The 25,102-nt window shown below is 37.6% G+C and overlaps 1 protein-coding gene across 10 annotated transcripts in view; it reads left to right on the top strand.

Annotated features, from left to right (window-relative positions):
* Positions 1 to 25,102, top strand: part of CASK (calcium/calmodulin dependent serine protein kinase) — a 381,795-nt gene that overhangs the window by 53,423 nt on the left and 303,270 nt on the right. For 6 of the 10 annotated variants that reach the window (XM_058535677.1, XM_058535675.1, XM_058535673.1 and 3 more), the window contains one exon: positions 16,959 to 17,089. In XM_058535677.1, the coding sequence (XP_058391660.1) occupies positions 16,959 to 17,089 (131 nt within the window). The remainder of the gene's footprint in view (positions 1 to 16,958; positions 17,090 to 25,102) is intronic. The other 4 variants (XM_058535678.1, XM_058535676.1, XM_058535679.1 and 1 more) reach the window with 1 other exon arrangement.

Raw genomic sequence — 25,102 nt, 5'->3', positions numbered from 1 at the left:
ATTTCCTCCTGCCTGAAGTATCCCATAGAAATTCTTTCGGTTTGTGTTTGTCTTTAGTTTGCTTTCATTATTGAAGTCCCTGGGTATAGACTTGTTTGAATGACACTTTATTTCATCCCATTGAATACGTCATCATTCCACTGTCTTCTGGTTTCTGTTGTCAGCTGTCAAATTGTCACTTCTTTGAAGATAATGTCTTTTTTTTTTTTTTTTTTACCTCTGGTTATTTTAAGATTTCTCTCTTTATCTTTTTTTTTCTATGATGTGTCTAGGTATATAGATTTCTTTTTATTTATCCTGCTGTGATTCACTGGGAACCTCGAATTTCTGGATAGATGTGTCTGATGGAAATTCTGTGAAAAAATTCTATGAAAAATTCTCAACCATTTCCTCAAATATTGCCGCTACCTCATTCTCTTTCGTCTCTCCTGCTGGGACCCCAGTGAACATGCATTCAATCTCATTATTTCATCCAAGTCTCTTACCTTGTCTTCTTTTTATTTTTCTTCATGATGTATTCTGGATAATTTCTTCTGGCCTATATTCCTCTTTAGTAATTCTTTCTTCAGCTCTCAGTTGCTCTGAAATCCATCGAGTTTTAAATTTTGGCTATTGTGTTTTTTTGTTTCAATATCTCATGCCTTGGTCTTTTTCTTTTGTCTCTTATTCTGATTCTTGCTCATACTGACAACACTGTCTTTCTCAAGAGAGGATTTGCCTGCCAGGTTTGTGGGGGAGAGCTTACAACCCTAATCCAACTTTAAGATTTGAGATTCCATGGACTACTAGATGAGAGGGAGCCAGGCTCCAAGTCTATGCAAGGCTAGATTTGCTTTTGGTCCACCTCCACCCTAGGCACATAGCCTTTCAGAAGAAATCAGAACAAAGTGGGGATTGGGTTATCAGGTAGATTGCAAGTCTTCTCTTCACTCAACCATTACTATGATACCCTATGAGTCCTATGGGGCAACTGCTTCCCAGGGGTGGAGAATTGCTGTGTAGGCAAAAGTAGCTGCGTATCGCTGAGCTTACTGCTGTGGCTTCCCTTGTTCCTCTAGATCTTTAACTGGCAAAATTTAAGTACCTTATAAGATATTTATACTTTCAAGAAGGTGTGTGTGTGTGTGTGTGTGTGTGTGTGTGTGTATCCAGGTTTTATTTTGTTCTTTAGTAGGAAGGTTGGTCTAGGTTACCTATTTCACTATTATTGGAAGCAGAACTCTCCCTAGTTCTTTCCTGATTCTCAGTTTTGATAATGAAATGGTAACTTTGTAGTATGGGAGATATTTCATATTTTTTAGAAAAGAAGTAGTGAAGAAGTACTTGTCCAATAACAGATCACCCCCTGAAGTAGTCCCCTCTTGTGCGTATGTGCCAGGCACAGCCCTTTTTGCCTTCTGTTATCTCCTTAGAACTCTTTGAGGTAGTTGTTATCTCCATTTCATAGTTTAAGTGAGTGGACCCAGAGAGATTGTATAACTGACCGAATGTCATCGTAGTAATGGACAGAGCCAGGATTCAGCCCCGAGTCTTTTGAACTCTCAAGCCTGTGCTCTGTTTATGCTGTGATGGCTTTGATTCAAAGAGGAAAAGGTTAAAGTCTCTCAAGGATTAAAGTGCCTTCTCTTAAAGGGACTTTTTCATACTAAGGGATGTTTGCAGTTGGAGTGTTTGTACTTCCAGGTTGCTTGGGCATGCCAAAAAGAAGTTGTAAGTTCGTTATGAAATATTAATGTGCAAGGATTCTTGACTAGTAGAATAAACTTTTTTCCTTTAAAAATTTCAATGGTTACTCAGTGGAGCTGCCTAAAAACTTTATGTGTTAAAAATATCTTGTTCTTCTATATGATCTCAACCCATCTGTTTTGTATCTATGCGAGATATTCTTCATGCTTCATTCTTTTTTTTTCCTATTGGTTGCTATACAGTAAGGATTTGGTTAAAGGGCAGGAAATAGTAATTGCATATGTATCGATTTTTAATGAACTGATGAGTAGTCATTGGTTACAGTGTTTCTAATTTTATGATCTCATCCTATGTCTATTTACTGATTTAAACTTGTGCTTAAAATTGTCAGTCTTCAATACAGCATTAGTTAGGAACCATGAAGTTTCTTTGTCTTCTAAGTCTTAAGTTTATTTCACCAAAGAAAGTGATCATGTGGATAAAATAAGTAGTTTATTTCCATTTAGTTATATCTTGTGGTAAACTATTATAGTGATTGAGGCTTATATTTAATCTTGCCAGATTATACAAACTGAAATTTGTTTTAGTAAACTGTTTAAACATTCAAACAAACAAAAAATTGAATTAATTTTGAGCTAATCATTGTCACAGCTGATTTTATAAACTTTTAGGTTGAAAAGCTTTCTGAATTTTAGGAGCTACGTTTGGTTCTCTGCCATTACAAATTACTATTTTTGTAAAATGCCCCAAGTTTACAAAGCCCATTTTAAATCATTAAAACAAAGTGTTTAAGAACAGATGTTAGTACATGTTAAAAGTAGAAAAGTCTGCTTTTTGAGTTTTAATTATGGTAGCATTAGAAGAATTTTGAATTGACAATCAACATCTCGAGTAAAACAAAAGAATTTTTTGAAGAAGTATTTAAAAATTAACATGTTATGATTTTACAATTTTTTTCTACCTTTCAGTAACTGATGTTGACAAATTAAAATTTTTATTTCTACTAGATAAGTGAAAATCTCCCCCAAGAGATTAAAGAACTATAAAAGCTATTAAAGAGCTATAAGTTTAGATTAACTGAAATATAATGTGTCTTAAAGATGACAGCCATGTTTGTACAGCCTCAAATGGATTTATCTGTCCATTTGTCCATCCAGAAAGCATTTATTGAGTCTTCCCTAGCATAATTTCAGGCATAGTTCTACATGCTAGAGATACAAGATGGATAAGAGAAAATCCCCACCCTCAAAGAACTAGTATAGTCATAGTATAGTATAGTATAGATCCTTTGTTAAAAGCTGACCTTCAGTTATGCATAACCTTATTTGTGTAGATTACTATCACCCCTAACTTCTCTCATGTTCTGTGATATGTAAGACCAAATAATGAGATTGTTATTAAAAATACCATTTCCCAACCAGTGTGCCATGACTGAAATATGCTAAATAGACTCTGGTATCTTAGCTCTCCTTTTAGACTCAGGAAGGCTGTGGGGGGGTGAGTGAGTGTGTGTGTGTGTGTGTGTGTGTGTGTGTGTGTGTGTGTGTGTGGAGATAACAGAAAGGCACCCCTTTTCTAGTATACTTTGGCTAGTTTGGTATTCTTCAAACCCCAAAAAATTGAGAAACATCAATTACTTGTTTGAGACCCTAAAATTCTAAGCCAGGAGTCATGGAAAACTGTATTATGGACCTGATGAGTTTAATGGCTACTATTTTTAACTGGATACGTTGGACTTAAAAGAACTCTAGCTTGTCCCCTAATTTTGAATGAAATGGACTCCCAGTGCTAGCCAGAATGAAAGAGCTTGAAAATGCAGAACCTTCCATTTCTGGGACAAGATCATGTAGACTCAATTTTCCTTGCCCCTCCCCTATAAATACAACTAAATGCCCTGGAAATTATTCAACTGACAGCCATAAAAGGACCATGAAAATTGGAAAGAAGGCGGCATACCAACTAGGAACCTCAACTCTTGAGGAACGACAATGTGGTGAGTTCACTGGGTTTTCTTTTTACCTTCCATTTATTCCTGGACTGGGTGTTGGAGAGACCTACTACCCAGAACCGCCAAAGGGCATAGAAAAGAAAAACAAAAATAAGCCTCCTTTCTCTGGCCAAAGGACCAGGAAAGGGGAAGACCAACAGAGACCTAGTCGGGCTCCAAACCTGGGGCCTGGTGGGCAGTCTGATATGCCCAAGTCTCAGCAGGAACAGTAAAGCCCCTGGCCGTCCCAGCCCCTGCTCCACAGCCAGGGCCCTGGTGGGTAGTCTGATCTGCCAACAGCAGTGAAGACCTGGCCATTTCAGCCCCCATGCCGCAACCCAGGCCCCAGTCGTCTTGTCTGCTGACAGCGGCAGCAAAAGCAAAGGGCAGGCTATACCAGCCTCTGCTCCATAACTGGCCCCAGTGGGCGGTCTGATCTGTAGGCAGTGGTGGCGGCAGCAACAATGTGTCTGCCTCCCTGCTCTCTACCCCATGGCAGGAGACCCAGGCCTAGTAGCTTCTGACCCACTCTCCTTCAGGGTTGCCCAGGGATAGCAGGTGGCCCTAGGAAGCACTTTTTGCTCCTGCAGATGTCATCAGCAGGGATTGACTGGGAACCCCCAGGAGCACCAGAAAAATGAAGCAGACCAAGATAAAATAGCATTACAAGGGCTCAGAAAATTAAACTGTCATTGGAACTAAAGCCTTCAAAAGTAGTCTAGAACTTACACACTAAACCTAAACAGGGTGACTGCCTGCTAAAATAGAAGATCCTACAATCAAGAGTCTCCTAACAATGACCAAAATATCTGGGATAGAATTGAAAACTGCTCGTCATACCAAGCACCAGGAAAACTACAATTTGAATGAAAGAAGACATTCAACTGAGGCCAGTACCAAGTTGAATCACATATGGGAATTATCTCTCAAAGATTTTAATTCAGCTGTCAGAAAATTGCTCTAATAATCAGTTACAAATTTTCTTGAAACAAATGAAAAGATAGAAGGTCTCAGCGAAGTAGGGCCAAGAGCATTTCCTAAAGAATTGGAATTTGAATGTGAAAGAAAGAAGGGGATCAAGAATGGCACCATAATTTTTGGCTAAGCAATTGGAAGGAAATAAGGGGTTGGCCTTCAACTGAGAGAGAGGGGTGCGGATCAGGAGTCCGTGTTGAGGGATATGATGGCCCTTTCTCTTCTTGTCCTCCGTGCTCTATTGTGTGCCTTATTAATTAAAAGGAGGTCCTTACATGAGCACTGAAAGGTTGATCCTTCCTTGGAAAACTGGTTAAAAGTGAGCATTACTAACTTACATACTCTTTGTAACATGCAGGGACTTTGCTTTCTTACCTAACTTGAAAAATTCCCCAACTGTTTGAATATTTGATTTTACTATCTTGCCTAAACAGTTATATCCACTTATTTTATACTCTTATTTTCTGATTTTTGCCCCCTAAAGCAATTATTTTCCAGACCATCTACTTTACTTCTTTAGATCTAGAAACTGATTACTACAATTATGATTCAAAACCTATTTTCTGCTGCCCTGCACTGAGTTGGGTAATTGGGTGTAAATGCTTATTTGTTTTGTATGCTTCACCTTTTTGTTAACTGTTTTTTGGTTAAAAGACCAGAGGTTGCATTATTGCCTGCTGAATATGCTTATGTTAACAATTGTGAGAAGTAAATTACTTTTGAGAGTATTAATGAATAGACATTTAAATTGCATAGTTAAATCTTTTCCATTCTTTTTGTGTGTGTGTGTGAGGAAGATCAGCCCTGAGCTAACATCCGATGCCAGTCCTCCTCTTTTTTGACCCTGGGCTAACATCCATTCCCATCTTCCTCTACTTTATGTGGGACGCCACCACTGCATGGTTTGACAAGCAGTGTGTCGATGCACGCCTGGGTTCCAAACCAGCGAAGCTCGGGCCATCAAAGCGGAGGGCACGCACTTCACCGCTGCGCCACTAGGCCGGCCCCCTTTTCCATTCTTTACTAAGCAAACAATTGGATTACCCCGCTCTCTGTAAGAATTTAAACAACAATTTATATGCCATGTTTGGGGGGAGAATATTTGTTTCAGAAAAAAGTTGTTTGAAATCTGAATGATTCATAGCCATTACAACTTCATAATTTGTATGATTTGTTATTATAAATATTAAAATTTAGATCATCATGTCCAAAGTGAACATTAATGATTAACAGGTGCTACATGAGTGATGGAGCTAGAGTGTGGTGGAATAGAAAGATACCTGTTTCCTAACTGCAAGACTTGGCTGCTAATGTGTAATGTGAATATTGGGTGGAGGTGGGGGTTGGTATTTTATATGGTGTTTCCCAAGCTTACTTGACAGCGAAACTTTTATTCTTTAAGGACTCCAAAAGATGCCAATTTGGGAAACCCCATTTTAAAGTGTTAGCTAATTATATTTTTGTTTCTGTGCTACTGTATAAATTTTGCGTAATACTGATGAAACTGAAATGAATAATAGAGAAGGGAGTATTGCTGGCTTTGAGATTTCTTTCACCAGCTTATTTAATTTAAATTATATAATTTAATTTTATTTAATTCAGAAGTAGGTCTAACTTGTTATGGAGATCCATAAAACGTGGTTCTGAATGGGAAGAGATTAATAGTACTTTACAGAAGTATCACTGAAAAAAAATCTGTTAATGAAGATAGCAACTTCTGAGCCCAAATATTAATTCCCCCTGCCCCTCTTCAATGCAGAGTTGTAATTAATGACAGGCAACAATACCATTATAGGATAATGTAGCATTTGGAAAACAGTCTTTGTTAGTGGCATATTAACAGAACACATTCCTTTTTAAATATGATTTACAATGTAATTTTATACTTCCAGACTTCCATAATTATTAGTTTCAGTTTATAAAGACTGGATTATGCACACAGAATTTGAAAATTATAATAATGTTAGTACTACTTATAAGTAATTAAGTTCATGAACGCTAGTAGAAAAGTTTAGAAGCAAGTTTCCAAAAAGTTGTTTCTCTACTAAATATTTTCATTGGGCCGTTTCTGATATATAGTCCCACATTTAGAAAATAACAAAATGTGAATGTGCAGCTTTTAATTTAGAAATGAAAATTATGCTTTTCTTGTGCCATTCTTGAGAGGAATGGGGAGAACCTCTGCGTTCATGTCTAGGGCAGACCCTGCTAAGTACTTGGTCTTTGTGTCTGTATTTCTGCAAGAAACTATGTTCTAAGAGCCTTCCTTTAGCATTTTTTTCTTTCTTGGCTTCTTGTAGTCTTTCTGCGGGGGTGTTACCAGCAATTCCTTGGGGGAGGAACTGGGGTCTGTGTTCATGTTTCCTGGAGCTCTGTCTTCTGCCCTTTTTGGTCTATGCTCTTAAGTACTCTCATTCACATCAGTGGCTTCAGTTACCTCCTGTTCACTCATGCTTCCTAGGAAGTATAGAGACTGAGCACTTAGATGTTAGAGTTCAATATGTCTAGGCTCCAGTCCTAACTCTACCATTCACTAACTGTTTGGCAATAGACAACCCGTCTTAGCCTCACTTTCCTAATCTATAAAATGGGGGCTAATAGTATATTAGCTATTATGATAAATAATGGTAAATTATGATAAATAATGAGAGAATATATATAAAGTTCTTAGCAGCATGCTTGGTACATGGTATGTTGTAAGTGGTAGTTGATGTTGTCTTCGTCATCTACGTGTTGACCCCTTCCTCAAACTTTATACTCCTGTCTAATTGTGCTCTGTACATCTCTTCCTGGATAGTCCATGGAAATCAATATTTTCAAAACACAACTATGTGTCACCCTTCTCTGTTACGCTTCTTCTACCAGTTCTTTCTCCTGTAGTCACTCTCTCATTTGGTGGTATCATTATTTACCCAGTAACTGTTGCCAGAAATCTGTAAGTCATTCTTTGAACTGACCCCCAGCCACCCCCTAGCTAATCATTCACTACGTTGTCTTGTCAATTTGTTTTCTTAAGTATCTCTTAGTTGCCTCTACTGTATTGGTTTAGGTCTTTATCATCTCAGCTTGGGCTAATGTAATAAACTCCTGACTGGCCCCCACTCTTCAGCCCATCCTCCACTCTTCTGTCACAGTGATCTTTGACCCCCTTCTCTTTTCTAGCCACTTCTCATCCTCTAATTTTTCATGCCAGCAATACCAAACAGCTGGTAGTGTCCAGCACACACCGTGGTTTGACTTGCTACTACTTATTTCTGGAATCTTCTCCTTTCCCTTGTTGGCCCGAAAAACTTACTCATCTTTCCAAGCCCTCCTAGGTGTCCCTGTCTCATAGAGGCCTTCTCTGACCACCTTCCTATTCGGATAATAAACTCTTCGTATTATACGATTTCAATACTTTGTTCTATAATTGTATATATATATACCAACAGCAGTCTATTAGATTGGCAGTTTCCTGGGGGCAAGAATTGCTTTATTAATCTTTTTTTGTTTGTTCTTTATATTTTTTGGTCTTATTTCCATTGGGGAAAATGAGATAAATGAGTAAGATAGAATGTGTAAATATCAATAGAATTTTTTTAATGTCAGTGCTTCAATATCTGTTTGTGCAAGTTCTTTATATATTTGACTAAAAAGGCCTAAACATGTACAACCAAGTCAGAGTTCTTACTTTGGGATGTATTTATCTTACAGTCCTTTATATGTTTTCTTTTTCATTTCTTTCCTCCTATGTCTACTCTCCTTCTTCCTGTTTATTATCTATTACAAAAATCTTTTTTCTCCTCTGTTAGCAACTCTCCTTGATACATGCTCCATCATATATGAGCTAACAAAGACCTAGAGTCCATATCCCTCTACCTAGGCTCTAACTCACTCCAGCCCTTTAAACACACACACACACACACACACACACACACACACACACAATTAATCAAATTTTCCAGAACTTTTGGATCAGCAGAGACTGCTATGTATGCTCTGCAGTCCTCTCATAAAAGTGGTAAATGGTGAGTGTATCATATGTAGACTCAGACCAGAGGATGGTGGGCTACATAAAATCTAAAGCGAGGTCTACTAAACTTTTCACTGAACTATTAAGGTTTGACAGAGGTACTAATTATGCCAATACAGATACTGAGTTAGTAGATGCTAGTCTTAACTCTATGAATTACTCAGCTTTGACAGTTGAGCCAGATTTGTTCTGTTAGCTTATTGGAGATCCATTGCCAACTTTTCCAAATAAGCCTTCCTTATTTTCAAGGAACAATCTGAATTGTACTGAGCTTAATTCCTTTGTTAGGTCTCTAATTGTTAACATTTAGGCAACAGTTCTTGAGACTTTGGTTTTAATAATTTTCTACTTCATGTGTGTTTCTTTAGCAGTAGCTATGATTAGGTAAACTTTTTTCCATTGGTTTAGTCACTATACCTAAAGTAGTAACCCAGCTTGGTGTGTGTATGTAAGTGTGTGTGTCTTAGAGGTGGGGGTGGGTACCAGAAATATTAAAGAGAAAAAAAGTATCAGAACGACATTTCTGTTCCCCTATCACTACCATAAAGTAACAAAATGCAACAGGAAAGGATTTATTGATGGAACAATATGCATAAGCTCTTCTTTAGTGGCAATGACTAAACTAACAGTATTGAAATAAGAGGAAAAGACTATCATTATCTTTTCGGTATCACGTTTATATACATTGTGTGTCTATAGAGTACAGTTTTCAAGATTTTATTTTTTCTGCTAATATTGTCATTATCACTATATTTTTGCTTTGTTTCCTTTTTGCCTACCCACCATCTGTTTCCCTCAATTCCTAACATCAAAACTGCACAAAGTAGTAGGAAGATACAGATTTAGTAAATGGGTAGAGAAATATCTGTAAGTACCATGATTTCTCGATTTTATATGCTTATGTAAAATTGTGTGATATGATAAATTTATCAGTATTTTGTTCATTTCTAGTTTATTTTTGATTCATCATTCACCAAATATTTATTGGGGGCCTAATATATACCAGGCTCTCACTGAGTTTATATTGTAATATAACTACGTATAATGTTACATATTATAAATATGTATAACATAAATACACATGTGTGTGCACATATGTGCATGTGTATATGCACAGTCGATACTTGTTATTTGCAGTAGTTATGTTCTATGAAGTCGCTGTGAACACTGAATGAGTTAATACTGAACCATTGCTCCTAAGGGAAATACAGGGTTAGGTTCCTGTGAGCCTCTGGTCACATATTCTTGAACCAATCAATGCATAACCTGTTTTATGTGTTTTTCTGTTTAAAGACATCTTATTTCATATATATTATTGATTCATTAACATTGATCTCATGGCCAACAGCCCTATAATTCATGCCTGAATGAAGCTTATCTAACACATGTATTTTCTCTGTAAGGTACATCACAGCCTCCTTGTGCTTAGGAACACTAGACAGCACTTTAGCACTACACTTGGGGACCATTTTAAACAGTGAAATCACCAATAAAAAGTGCAAAATGCACTAAGTAGGTGGCAAAAGGACACTTATTTACAGTATGAGAGCTGAAACAAGAAGACAGTGTCACCTCGTTTGACTTTAGCTGGTAATGGATGCATCAGGTGTCTCAAATTTTTTACCGCTATGCATGCATCTACCAATGACCCTGAAAGTGCCATGAGTATTGATTTGGGGTTACAAATAAATTTTAGTAAATAATTGAATTTAAAAATACTTAATCTGCAAATAATGAGGATTGACTGTTTATCAACTGTGTGTGTGTGTGTGTGTGTGTGTGTGTGTGTGTGTGTGTAGGAATTTGTTCTTGGTCTTCACTTCCCCTACCCCCCTCACCTTTTTCTTTCCTTTTGTAAATTGGTTGTTCTTGTTCACAGTTTTCCTACATCTCTTGTGGTACATTGCACAATTCATTATAGATGTAATGAAGCTTCTAGGACTGTGATATGGACAGGAAGTTCACCCCATTTATCAACGGTTTCCTGAGATATGATGTGTTTTGTTTGTAATCCTCTCATAGAGTGAGAACTTATATTACAGCTGTCACCCCAAAGTTTACATGTAACAACATAAAGTATTATTTTAAATTTAGTTCAATTAGCTGTAAAATTGCAATTAACATAATTCATATTAACTATTATGTTTGAGATGCAAACATTGTTTTTCCTCATTTATATATATAATGTCATTTAAAATAATTTGGATCGTACATATATGTAAAAATTTAAGACCTCCTTTAAGTGGCAAGATCTTAGGGATATACCCCTCAGCCATTAAAAACGTTATTTTTAACTGGGAAATATATGTATTGGAGGAGTGTATAAAGTGTGTATGTGTATGTATTTTAAAGAATAACAATAAAATGAAAACTCATGAATCCATCATCCAGGTTAAGAATAGAATATTACTAGTACCTTTAAAAGCCCCTTGTGTGCCCCTTCCCAATCACAACCCATCTCTTCCCATAACCACTATCCTGGTGTATTAATCATTCCTTTTGGTTTTCTTTATAGTTTTACTACCTATGTATATATCCCTAAAGAGTGTATTATTTAGTCTTTAAAAACTGAGTGACAAGCACAAACTTAACTGTGTAGGAAAGGACAATATTACTGCTATTGTGTGAAGACTTTCAGGAAAAGAGAAGCTGAACAGAACCTGTCGTTCACAGTCAGGCTTCAGATACCTGAGAGTGTATAGGAACCCCTTCTGGGAAGTTGGTTGGCAAGGTCCCAAGTAAATCCCAGGACACGGGGCTCTTTACAGACTGGAAATCACTGCTGTAGTGCGGGGCTGAGTACTGAAGGTCCAGCAGGAATGCGATCAAGGGGCATGGGCTCTTCTGCGTTTCTTGCTTTTCGGCTCACTGAGGCCTGCCTCCAGCTCTTGAGAATAGGCCAAAGGAGAACACTGCTGTGAAGTGAGCTGAGAGCCCTCTACTGATCCAGGCAGCAGAGAAGAGCAGGAATCTTATCAGCCCCTGGTCAGAAAAGGCAAAATAGAAGAATCTGGGCCAGGCTCACCCGGTCCTTCTGTTTTCAAGTTAAAAAGGTAATCAGTGGCAGTGGGAATCTCTGACAACTCTCAGTCTGGACTGGTTAACCTCTGTGCTCACTGCGTAGCTGTCGACCTGAGGTCTCCCTTCCTTGTACTCCCGGGGTTCCCTTTGTGTGTCTTCTGTGTTGGATCTCCTATTTGCTGTCCCTTGGCATCCTTTTTACTGGTTTACTCTTGTTTTGGCAAACACATCCTACAATAATTTCTTCAGGAAATATGCGTTGCAAGTAATTTATTGAGCTCTTTCATGTCTGAAAATGTCTTTATGATTATTGATTTTTCTGGCTGGATATAGAATTAAAGGTTAGAAATAATTTTCCTTCATGATTTTAAAAGTGTTGCTCTACTGTCTTCTTGCTTCTAGTGTGGCCATTGAGAGATTGGGAGCCATTCTGGTTCCTGATCTGTTGTGTGTGAACTATATCATCCTCCCCTCCCGGGGCACCCTTACCCCCACTTCTGGAAATCTGAAAGTCTTCTGGCCCGTAGTGTTCTTAAATTTCATAGTGGCATGTGTGGACATGGGTCTATTATTACCTATTTTGCTGAGTACTTGGTGGGTCCTTTTAATTTGGGCAACTCATCATTTAAGTTCTGGGAAATTTTCTTGGATTATTCCTTTGAGTTCCTCCCCTCCATTTTCTTTTTTCATTTTGTTCTACTTTCTGGAAAATTTTCTCAATTTTATCTGCCAGCCCTTCTGTTGAGTTTTACATTTCTTCATAAGTTTAGTTTTCAAGAGCCATTTTTTTGTTTTCTGAAAGTTCTGTGTTTCATGGTTATAATATCTTTCTGAGGAGATTAATGGTAGTTTGAAATTTTTTCTTGTTTAGTCTATTTCCCCTAAGTTGCTCTTTCTGTTTGTTTTGGTCTCTATCTTCCAAATTAGAGACTTTTCTTCAGATGTCTTGGGAGCTTGGTCATCTACACGTGTTTAGGAATAGAGCACTGGTTCTTGATGGGGGGCGATTTTGTCCACTAGGGGACATTTGGCAGTATCTGGAGACATTTTTGGTTGTCAGAACTGGGTGAGGGAGTGCTATTGGCATCTAGCGGGTAGAGGCTAGGGATGTTGTTAAGCATCCTACAATACACAGGACCTCCTCACACATCACAGAACTAGCCAGCCCAAAATGTCAATAGTGCTGAGGTTGGAAACCCTGCAGTTGAAGGACTGAAAGCTGATTGAGAGCTCTGAACTTGTGGGCAGAACTTGTTGACTTTGGGTTTCGAGGGAGCATGATCTGGTTGAACGGTTTGAACAACTTCATGTCATTATCTTTAGCTCTTTTCTTCTGGGCTGGTCAGGTATTCGGTAGAAAATCTTTTCTCTCCTGCCTGAAGGGTAAAGATCTAACTTCTAACATTCCCTCTGTTAAAGGGCAAAGGGGCTGGGGCTGTCTGTAGTCAGTGTGTGTGTGATCACATAATCCCCTTGCTTTCCATATTGTACCCACTTCCTCAACTGCGTTGTATCCCCAGTTCTAACACCCTATGTTTTACCCTCTTTAGAGAATGGACCTCTGTGAGGATGAGGACCTCCCAGTGATAGGGAGTAGAGGAGGGGATCTAGGACTCTACTTCTCTATAGATTTCATTCAAACCTTGTTATTTTAGCCCTCTTTCCCTCTAGTTCCAGAGTTATCTGGTGCTACCAGTTTATGAACTTCTTGAGGATTCTGTAGTGTAAATGAGTTTGGTTCTGAACTTATTTTCTCTTTACAGTTGAGCTTTCCCAAGTCTGCTAAATCAGTTACCACTACTCCATCTGCTTTCTTGCTTCCCAAATTTGATTCTTACTATCATCTCTTCTCTTGTTCTCGCAGTCTTTTCATAAATGTTTTACTCCCTTTGGTATCATTTTAGTGGGGTTTGGGGAGGAAAATACACTAGATGCATTGTGCTAAATCTATCCTATTATTCTGGAAACCAACATACTATATTCTAGTATAATTTCATTTAATTCTAGTCTCTTTTTTGATGTATTTACTTTTAGTATCAGAATTGTTCATTTCCTAGACTTACACTTTCTTCAGATAAATGAAAACTAGAGGAGATTATTCTGTGTCTGCATGAAGAGACAGCTGCATTCTTTTCAAAACCTTAGGATTTTAGCAATATTCACTTTAACATATTCTGGTTTAATTGACCTTTTACTTAAAAACAGAATTCTACAAGCAGCCACCTGCCTCAAGTAGAACCTTGTGCCACAATCCCAATCAATATTCAGTATTCTTAAAGAATTTAAAAAAGAATATATTTCACCAAATCTGAAATGCCATCAATTATGTTATCATTCCATTTTGATTAATATCCTGGCCAGAATTAGTGGAAATATGAGAAAGATAGTAGTTTATGATAATGGCTTACTACTATCTCTATCAATATTTTCCCCCACATAAATACTCAAGAATCAATTGTAACTTAGACTTAAATATTTAAGGATAAAGATTCAAGCATCAAAAAAGAGTTTAGGCCAGACTGAAACCTAGGTCTTCTGAATTTTTGCTATTCCTTAAACTGTCATTAAAGTATAAGTAATAAGTGTAATACAGTAGATCTTTTATACACACTTTATTATACCCCCCCCTTTTTAAGATGGGAAAGCATGCTATATTTTCTCATAGCCTGTCTCTCTTTAACCTATCGACCAAGAAAATGTAATCAAGCCATGCTAAAATTATATACTTATTTAAATTTTTACCAGTTTCCGCTGAGTTTCTAGTTGATGGATTGTATCACAAAACATCTTAAAGTATAATTTCAATGTCTTTTTAGTGTACTAAATTGGTTCACCTTTGCTTAACCCCCTGGATGTCATTGAGGGACAGACCCTTGACGTGCTTTACTTGTGACTTGTCTTCAGGTCATCGACAGTAGTAGTAGTAGATAGATAGTAGTTCATAGATAAACTCATTTTCTTTGACTCACATTATAAAATAAGCATAAAGAATTGGAAATTTGATTCAATTTTTATTCACAGATTTAAACACGTTTCTGTTTTTTTTCCCTCAGTATTCCCTCTTCTGTGTCTTCTCCCTAGCCTTCTTCATTTTACTATTACTAAAAGAGTGGGGGGAGAAGCTATGCTTTCTCCCTCACCTTTGTTCAATCAGGAAAAAGTAAAGAATGGACACGATAGACCACGAATAATCCCACATACAGATCTTAGAAAGTTTCCAAAAAGATGTAGTGAATTGAAGCACACTACACACATGTATATATAAATAGAGTCCCAAGGGTTTGTGTATGGACAAAAGACAATTGCATTTAGCATTTCCTGAAATTGCTTGCTATTGTCAGGATAAGTAATCACAAGTAAAACATCTAGATTGAGAATGAAAATGTTTGTGAGAGTCCTGCCTCACTTGATTATATTGTCTTCTCACAGAGGAAAATCTTTGAACAGTTTTGAGTGATAATCAAAAAAGATCCCCTTTCTATTGAGTTCTGAAAAGTACATTATTACCATTTCTTTTCCTTTGTTAGGTTGCTTGAAAGAGAGACATTTGAAACTGTGGTGTAATTGATGTCCTGATGATGGCATGATGAAATCAACTAATTCATATGATCTTAGAGAAATGTTTAAGTCTAAGTTTGATTATATTCTTTTGCTTGTCTTCTAATTGAAAGAAGAAAGACAAACTTATACTTTAAGGCAAGCAGCATCACAAGTGTCCTAGTGTAAATGAAGAACTTTTCTCTCTCTGCTGATTGACCACATGCATCCAGTTGTACTGTTTTTACCTCTAAAAGCCAATGAGAGTGTTTTGTTTTTTTCCTGAGGAGGGAGAAAATGCACACACGTTTACATATACATGTGTGTGTATTTAATGACTCAAACCATACTAGCCTTCAAATAAACTACCATAGTATATTGCTATTGCATTTTGTATTATTCAATAGTCAAGCATGTACAAATCTGTCTTTGGAATATCTTTACTTCAGATACTTATTTGATAGCTATTAATCACAAGGAACTGTGTGCACACTTGTGTGTATGTGTGTGTTTTTAATGCCTGGGCCTGGGCATTAGTATTTTATTAATCATCCCAGTTGATTCAGTTGTACGGCCAGTATTGAGAGCCAGGGACTAGGTAAGCAAATGACTGGACCAGTGGCTCTGCTGGTAGAAATTACTTCCTTTCCTGTGGCAGTTTAGAACAATTCTAGTTTGAAGTTTGAGGAAGATGAAGGATTTCTCTGTGACTTCGGGTGAGACTGGAGGGGTTGTTGGAGACCAAATCATGCAGGGCTTTCTCTTTGTGAAGTGCCTGTTCAAATCTTTTGCCCAGATTTTATTGGAGTGTATTTTCTTTTCTTATTTTATTTAGGAATTATTTATATATTTTGGTTCTTGACTAAATATATGTATTGCAAATACCTTCTTTCTCTGGGATTTTAAGCAGAAACATAATATCAGATTTTCTTTTTTGTGTGTGTGAGGAAGATTAGCCCTGAGCAAACATCCGTTGCCAATCCTCCTCTTTTTGCTAAGGAAGACTGGCCCTGGGCTAACATCCTTGCCCATCTTCCTCTACTTTATGTGGGATGCCGCCACAGCATGACTTGACAAGCTGTGTGTTGGTCCGCACCCAGGATCCGAACACATGAACCCCGGGCCGCCAAAGTGGAGCGTACAAACTTAACTGCTGCGCCACTGGGCCAGCCCCAGATTTTCATTTTTAAAATGTCACCGCAAAAAGAAATGGGAGAAACAGTTTTTCAGTAGTCCTAGTAGAAGATGGTAGTAGCTTAGATTAGGGTATGACACATGGAGAGAAGTGTACAAGGTTAAGAGATATTTGAGATAAACTCATCAGGACTTGTTAGTGAAGTTTGGATAAGTGGTGGGTAAGATGAGAGCAAGGGGTCAAGAATGACTTAAGTTTCTGGTTCAAAAGATAAACGCTGTGTCTACTACCACTGTGATAGATTTCTTATTTTGTTTAAGATGTTGGTAATATGTATAGAATGTTACAAAGATTATTTGCCTTGAATATAAGACTACTATTTAGAATTTTAAAAAGTGACTTCAAAATACAAATTTGTTTTCTGGTTTAATAACTTTAAATTATGATTTACCTTATGACTTATAGAAAAATATGTTCAAAATTACTTAAATTTGATTTTTGAAAACTATGGCTATAGTAGACAATGAAACATAGGTAAGATATTGAAGGGAAATAGGAATTTAAGGAAATCAATGAATTAAACTTGGCTTCTTTTTTTTGTTTAGGGGTCCCTTCAGTGTTGTACGACGATGTATCAACAGAGAAACTGGACAACAATTTGCTGTAAAAATTGTTGATGTAGCCAAGTTCACATCAAGTCCAGGGTTAAGTACAGAAGGTAAGAGATGGATTTCAAGTAAGTTATTTGATGTCTGGCTTTATTTCATCTCCAAAATCCATTTATCAACCTAACCTTCATCTGGGGGTGGGGAAGTGGAGGGTGTAATGTAGTGGGAAGTGGGTGGAGACAGCTTAAACTCCATTCTAGTTTGTCAGGGTTCTAGAACATAGTATTTGAAAGATAGAGTAATTCACAGCTATAAAGTCATCTAGGATTGCTATAGGCCTATGCTTTTTGACTAGGAAGAAAGTGAAATCTGGACATATATTTTTTAGGGTCTAATTTTGAGTCCTATGGTATGAAACATGGGATGGGAAGGGAGGGAGGGGAAATAATGGCAAAGATATGAGAATTGCATATTAGAAGAAAGTAAGATGAATTCCCTCCAAGTCCATAACTTACTACTTTTAGGATTATGGTCTAATAGAACTAAAACACTCGTATATCACATTTGGCTTAAGTCACATATGTGAAAATTTGAAAGATCAGTACTGTTAGGACTTGCAGGATTTAAAATTTTGTTTCAAGACATTCATATGGATAATTATATTTATGTATAAATATTTATAAACAGTATGTAAGCATTTTAAACATTTATTTTTTACAGTTTTTTAAGCCATAGTTTGGTGTAGCCACAATTCACATATGCTCATACTTCAGATGGCACAATTGATTATTATATTTTCTAACTAGCCTGTCTTCTAACTTGAGACTTTTTCACAGTCCAGTAAAAGACTTATCCTTCTTTAGTCCTTTTCTTTTTAATCCCAAGAGTAATGTAGATGATAGTTTAAATTGGAAAAGCTAAGGCAGGGTAGCCTACTGATATTTTATCCAGTTATCTTTGGGAAGTAGAATCCTACATACTATGAGCTCCAAGTTAATCTGTTCCTTCAGATCTTTTTTCAGGATCATTACTTTTAAATACTTTTGTAACCCTTTGAATTATTATTATCCACATACCAATTATAGAAGATTCTTAAAAGTTGTTACTCACAAAGAATCACTGATTTTTTTTAGTGCTTTAATCTTTCAAATCTTATGGTAAGATTTAGAGATTTTATATCTTACGGTTTTATACTCTGGAATTGGCTGTTATTACTTTTGAATACAAATTATTTTATAACTTGAGTAGAATTTAAAATTTATTTCTAAGCAGGCTTTACAACTAAATTATTTCCTAAAACTTCTTAATTGCATTTAAGTTTAATATACTGTGTTTGATTTTCTATACCCTAGTTGTCAACTAAAAAGAAAACCTTGCTACGTACTAAGGTAATTTTTGTATAAACCTAGTTTATTAAACATATGTGTTGAGTCTTTATTTCTCTTGAAAGTTCTGATACTGTTGATGAAGTTAGTAAGATTACAGTTAAAAATTACAGGCCTAAATCAGGTACACAGTATACCTATGTTACATTGATTTAGGTCATCATTATACCTAATTCTGAATCTCTGCAGGCTAAAGACAACTTTTAGGGAAAAAATGAATTACTTTGTCAGTTGGCTAAGGTTGTTTATTTTTTATTTTTATTTTTTTTTAATTTTTTGTTTATTGCAGTAACATTGGTTTATAACATTATAAAAATTTCAGGTGTACATAATTATACTTGTATTTCTGCATAGATTACATCATGTTCACCACCAAAATACTAATTACAACCCATCACCACACACATGTACCGAATTATCCCTTTCACCCTCCTCCCTCCCCCCTTCCCCTCTGGTAACCACCAATCCAATCTCTGTCTCTATGTGGTTGTTTATTGTTGGTATTATCTACTACTTAATGAAGGAAATCATACGGTATTTGACCTTCTCCCTCTGACTTATTTCACTTTGCATTATACCCTCAATGTCCATCCATGTTGTCACAAATGCCTGGATTTCATCTTTTCTTATGGCTGAGTAGTATTCCATTGTGTATATATACCACATCTTCTTTATCCATTCGTCCCTTGATGGGCACTTAGGTTGCTTCCAAGTCTTGGCTATCGTGAATAACGCTGCAATGAACACGAGTGCATGTACCTTTACAAGTTGGTGTTTTCAAGTTCTTTGGATAAATACCCAACAGTGGAATAGCTGGATCATATGGTAGTTCTATCCTTGATTTTTTGAGGAATCTCCATACTGTTTTCCATAGTGGCTGCACCAGTTTGCACTCCCACCAGCAGTGTATGAGAGTTCCCTTCTCTCCACATCCTCTCCAACACATGTTGTTTCCTGTCTTGTTAATTATAGCCATTCTGACGGGCGTGAGGTGATATCTCATTGGAGTTTTGATTTGCATTTCTCTGATAGTTAGTGATTTTGAACATCTTTTCATGTGTCTGTTGGCCATCTGTATATCTTGTTTGGAGAAATGTCTGTTCAGGTCTTTTGCCCATTTTTTAATTGGGTTGTTAGTTTTTTTGTTGTTGAGATGCATGAGTTCTTTATATATTTTGGAGATTAAGCCCTTATCAGATGTATGGTTTGCAAATATCTTCTCCCAATTGTTAGGTTGTCTTTTCGTTTTGTTGATGGTTTCCTTTGCTGTACAGAAGCTTTTTAGTTTGATGTAGTCCCATTTGTTTATTTTTTCTATTGTTTCTCTTGCCCGATCAGACATGGTGCTTGAAAAGATGTTGCTAAGACCGTTGTCGAAGAGCGTACTGCCTATGTTTTCTTCTAGAAGTTTCATAATTTCAGGTCTTACATTCAAGTCTTTAATCCATTTGGAGTTAATTTTTGTGTATGGTGTAAGGTAAGGGTCTACTTTCATTTTTTTGCATGTGGCTATCCAGTTTTCTCAACACCATTTGTTGAAGAGACTTTCTTTTCCCCATTGTATGTTCTTGGCTCCTTTGTCAAATATTAGCTGTCCATAGATGTGTGGGTTTATTTCTGGGCTTTCGGTTCTATTCCATTGATCTGTGTGTCTGTTTTTGTGCCAGTACCATGCTGTTTTGGTTACCATAGCTTTGTAGTGTATTTTGAAATCAGGGAGTGTGATACCTCCAGCTTTGTTCATTTTTCTCAGGATTCCTTTAGCTATTCGGGGTCTTTTGTTGTTCCGTATAAATTTTAAGATTCTTTGTTCTATTTCTGTGAAAAATGTTGTTGGAACTTTGATAGGGATTGCATTGAATCTATAGATTGCTTTAGGAAGTATGGACATCTTAACTATGTTAATTCTTCCAATCCAAGTGCACGGAATATCTTTCCATTTCTTTGTGTCTTCTTCAATTTCTTTCAGAAATGTTTTATAGTTTTCGGTGTACAGATCTTTCCTCTTTGGTTAAGTTTATTTCTAGGTATTTTATTCTTTTTGTTGCAATTGTAAATGGGATTGTATTCTTAATTTCTCTTTCTGCTACTTGGTTGTTAGTGTACAGAAATGCAACTGATTTTTGTATGTTGATTTTGTATTCTGCAACTTTACCATATTCGTTTATTACTTCTAAAAGTTTTTTGGTGGATTCTTTAGAGTTTTCTATATATAAAATCATGTCATCTGCAAATAGTGACAGTTTCACTTCTTCCTTTCCAATTTGGATCCCTTTTATTTCTTTCTCTTGCCTGATTGCTCTGGCCTGACTTCCAGTACTGTGTTAAATAGGAGTGGTGACAGTGGGCATCCTTGTCTGGTTCCTGTTCTTAGAGGGAAAGCTTTCAGTTTTTCACCATTGAGGATGATATTAGCTGTGGGTTTGTCATATATGGTCTTTATTATGTTGGGGTACTTTCCTTCTATACCCATTTTATTCAGATTTTTTTATCATAAATGGATGCTGTATCTTGTCAAATGCTTTCTCTGCATCTATTGAGATGATCATGTGATTTTTATTCTTCATTTTATTAATGTGGTGTATTACGTTGATTGATTTGCGAATGTTAAACCATCCCTGCATACCTGGAATAAATCCCACTTGATCATGGTGTATAATCTTTTTTTTTTTTTTTGTGAAGAAGATCAGCCCTGAGCTAATATCCGTGCTAATCCTCCTCTTTTTGCTGAGGAAGACTGGCTCTGAGCTAACATCTATTGCCAATCCTCCTCCTTTTTGTTTTTCCCAAAAGCCCCAGTGGATACTTGTACGTCATAGTTGCACATTCTTCTAGTTGTTGTAGGTGGGACGCAGCCTCAGCATGGCCGGAGAAGCGGTGGTCGGTGCGCGCCCGGGATCCGAACCCAGGCCGCCAGTAGCACAGCGCGCACACTTAACTGCTAAGCCACGTGTCCGGCCCGTGTATAATCTTTTTAACGTATTGTTGTATGCGATTTGCTAGTATTCTGTTGAGGATTTTTGCATCGATGTTCATCAGTGATATTGGCCTGTAATTTTCTTTTTTTGTGTTGTCCTTGTCTGGTTTTGGTATCAGGGTAATGTCAGCTTCATAGAATGAGTTAGGGAGCTTCCCCCCGTCCTCAATTTTTTCGAAGAGTTTGAGAAGGATAGGTATTAATTCTTCTTTGAATGTTTGGTAGAAATCACCAGGGAAGCCGTCTGGTCCTGGACTTTTATTTTTGGGGAGGTTCGTGATTACTGTTTCGATCTCCTTACTGGTGATTGGTCTATTCAAATTCTCTACTTCTTCTTGATCCAGTTTTGGAAGGTTGTATGATTCTAAGAATTTATCAATTTCTTCCAGATTGTCGAATTGGTTGGCATATAGCTTTTCATAGTATTCTCTTATAATCTTTTGTATTTCTGAGGCATCTGTTGTAACCTCTCCTCTTTCATTTCTGATTTTACTTGTTTGTGCCTTCTCTCTTTTTTTGTTAGTGAGTCTAGCTAAAGGTTTGTCAATTTTGTTGATCTTTTCAAAGAACCAGCTCTTGGTTTTATTAATTTTTTCTATTGTTTTTTTGGTCTCTATTTCATTTATTTCTGCTCTGATTTTTATTATTTCCCTTCTTCTGATTTTGGGCTTTGTTTGTTCTTCTTTTTCCAGTTCCTTTAGGTGCATTGTTAGATTGTTTATTTGAGATTTTTCTTGTTTGTTGAGATAGGCCTGTGTTGCTATAAACTTCCCTCTTAGAACCGCTTTTGCTGTATCCCATAAGTTCTGGCATGTCGTATTTTCATTTTCATTTGTCTCCAGGTATTTTTTGATTTCTTCTTTGATTTCTTCGTTAACCCAGTCGTTGTTCAGTAGCACTTTGTTTAATCTCCACGTATTTGTGGCTTTTCTGATTTTTTTCTTATAGTTGATTTCTAGTTTCATACCATTGTGGTCAGAAAAGATGCTTGGTATTATTTCCATCTTCTTAAATTTATGGAGACTTGTTTTGTGGCCTAATATGTGATGAGTCCTGGAGAATGTTCCATGTGCATTTGAAAAGAACGTGTATTCTTCGGTTTTTGGATGGAATGCTCTGTATATATCTACTAGGTCCATCTGTTCTCGTGCGTCGTTTAAGGCCAATGTTTCCTTATTGATCTTCTGTTTGGATGATCTATCCGTTGGTGTAAGTGGAGTGTTAAAGTCCCCTACTATTATTGTGTTACTGTCTATTTCTGTTTTTATGTCTGTTAATAATTGCTTTATGTATTTAAGTGCACCTACATTGGGTGCGTAGATATTTACAAGTGTTATATCCTCTTGTTGGATTGTTCTCTTGATCATTATGTAATGCCCTTCTTTGTCTCTTTTTGCAGTTTTTGTTTTAAAGTCTATTTTGTCTGATATGAGTACTGCTACCCCAGCTTTCTTTTCATTGCCATTTGCGTGGAGTATCTTTTTCCATCTCTTCACTTTCATTTTGTGAGTGTTTTCAGGTATGAAGTGTGTCTCTTGTATGCAGCATATATATGGGTCTTGTTTTATCCAGTCAGCCACCCTGTGCCTTTTAATTGGAGCATTTAGTCCATTGACGTTTAAAGTAGCTATTGATCAGTATGTACTTACTGCCATTTTTTAACTTTTTTTTTTCTCAGTGTTTTAGTAGTCTTCCTCTGTTCCTTTCTTCTTCTATACAGAATTGATGGTCACTTTAGTTTGACCTCTGTCTGAAAGCTGTACTTTTTAACTCCCCTCCTCCCTCATGTTTTTGATATCATATCTAACCTCTTTTTTGTGCATTTGTATCCATTACGTTCTTATCATGGAAATAGATAATTTTTCCTCTTTGTGGTCTTCTCTTTTCCCCTTAAATCAGTCCCTTTAACATTTCTTGTAGCACTTGTTTCTTGGTGACAATCTCCTTTAATTTTTGCTTGTCTGGGAAATTTTTGATCTCTCCTTCCATTTTGAATGATAACCTTGCTGGGTAGAGTAGTCTTGGCTGTAAGTTTTTTCCTTTTAGCACTTTAAATATATTGTGCCATTCTCTTCTAGCCTGTAAGGTTTCTGCTGAGAAGTCAGTTGATAGCCTTATGGGGTTTCCTTTGTATGTAACCTGACTTTCTCTTGCGGCTTTTAGGATTCTCTCTTTATATTTAATTCTGGACATTTTGATTATGATGTGTCTTGGTGTGGGCCTCTTTGGGTTTATCTTGGTTGGGGCTCTCTATGCTTCCTGTACCTGGATGTCTGTTTCCTTCCTTAGGTTAGGGAAGTTTTCATCTATTATTTCTTGAAATAGATTCTCTGCCCCCTTGTCTCGCTCTTCTCCTTCCGGGACACCTATAACACGGATGTTAGTGCGCTTGATGTTGTCCCAGAGGTCCCTTAGACTGTCCTCACTCTTTTTAATTCTTTTCTCTTTTACCTGTTCACCTTGGGTAATTTCTTCTAGTCTTTCGTCCAGCTCACAGATCCATTCTTCTGTATCCTCTACTCTGCTTTTGAGTCCCTCTAGTGAATTTTTCATTTCCAGTATTGTATTCTTCATTTCTGCTTGGTTCTTTTTTATATCTTCCATTTCTTTGTTGACATTCTCACTGAGTTCATCTATTCTTCTCCCCAGATCAGTGAGCATCCTTAACACTCTTAGTTTGAACTCTCTGTTGGGTAGGTTGCTCATTTCTGTTTCACTTAGTTCCTTTTCTGGGGTTTTGTCCTGTTCCCTTACTTGGAATGTATTCTTTTGCCTCCTCATTTTGCCTCTTTCCCTGTGCTTGTGTCTATGTATTAGGTAGATCAGCTGCATCTCCTGCTCTTGGATAGGTGACCTTATGTAAGTGATGCCTTAGGAGGCCTGCAGTGTGCTTCCCTCAGTTCTCAATGTTCCAGGGGTGACTCCTATGTGGGCTACGTGTGTCCTGCTGTTGTGGCCTGTTTGCTCTCCCTGTAGGCGCCCAGGGATGCCGAGTTATGCTCCTGGCCAGCTGTTGTAATGCTCAGCTGCTTGTAGTTGTTGTGGGGCCTTCAGTCTCTTTATCAGGTGTGGGGAGACCCAGCACAGTTGGCTGCAAGTTCTAATACCACATTTGTGTTGCAGTATTTCTTTTAAGTGAGTAGGCCCCCAGCGTGGCAGGTTGTTAGGCTCAGGGCCTTGCAATTGCTGAAAGCCTCTAGCCTATTAGGTCTCTTGTCAGGTCTCTGAGGATTGAAGCTGGGTGGGTCTGGCCTCAGGCACAGGAGCACCCAATTGTTTCAGGCTTTGGAAGGTGGGGCAAACCCCCTATGTGGGTCTTTGAGAAACACAAGTCTGCAGCTGACAAGCCCTGCTGCCCACAGGTCCACACACACAGTCAACACAGTCCTGCCCCGTGTATGCGCCCTGATCTCCCGAAGAGGACCCAGTTTCTCCACGGCGGGAGCCCCACACACTCTGCTACCGCCCCACACTCTCCACCCACTCCTTGTGCACACCCTGCCCTGCTAAAGTTGGCTCAGTTTCCAGGCTGCAGAGAATCCAGTCACCAATCTATGCAGGCCCACAAGTTGCCTGAGGGCTTGTTGTTGGGTGGTGCCAGTCTCTAGGGTGGGCTGCCTGCCCTGGCTGAGCTGGATTAAATCGGTGCTCTAGCGGGTGGGGCAGACCTGGGCTAGCAGGCCTCAGGGAGAACTCCAATGGCGTCTGTGTCAGTACGCCCACACCAGGCCACATCAGTGGCCACCGCCAATGTCCCAGTTCCTGGAGAGGTCTCACCT

This window comes from Diceros bicornis, chromosome X (genome assembly GCF_020826845.1).
Source record: "Diceros bicornis minor isolate mBicDic1 chromosome X, mDicBic1.mat.cur, whole genome shotgun sequence".
NCBI classification, from domain to species: domain Eukaryota; kingdom Metazoa; phylum Chordata; class Mammalia; order Perissodactyla; family Rhinocerotidae; genus Diceros; species Diceros bicornis.
This window is presented reverse-complemented; position numbering and strand designations above follow the sequence as displayed.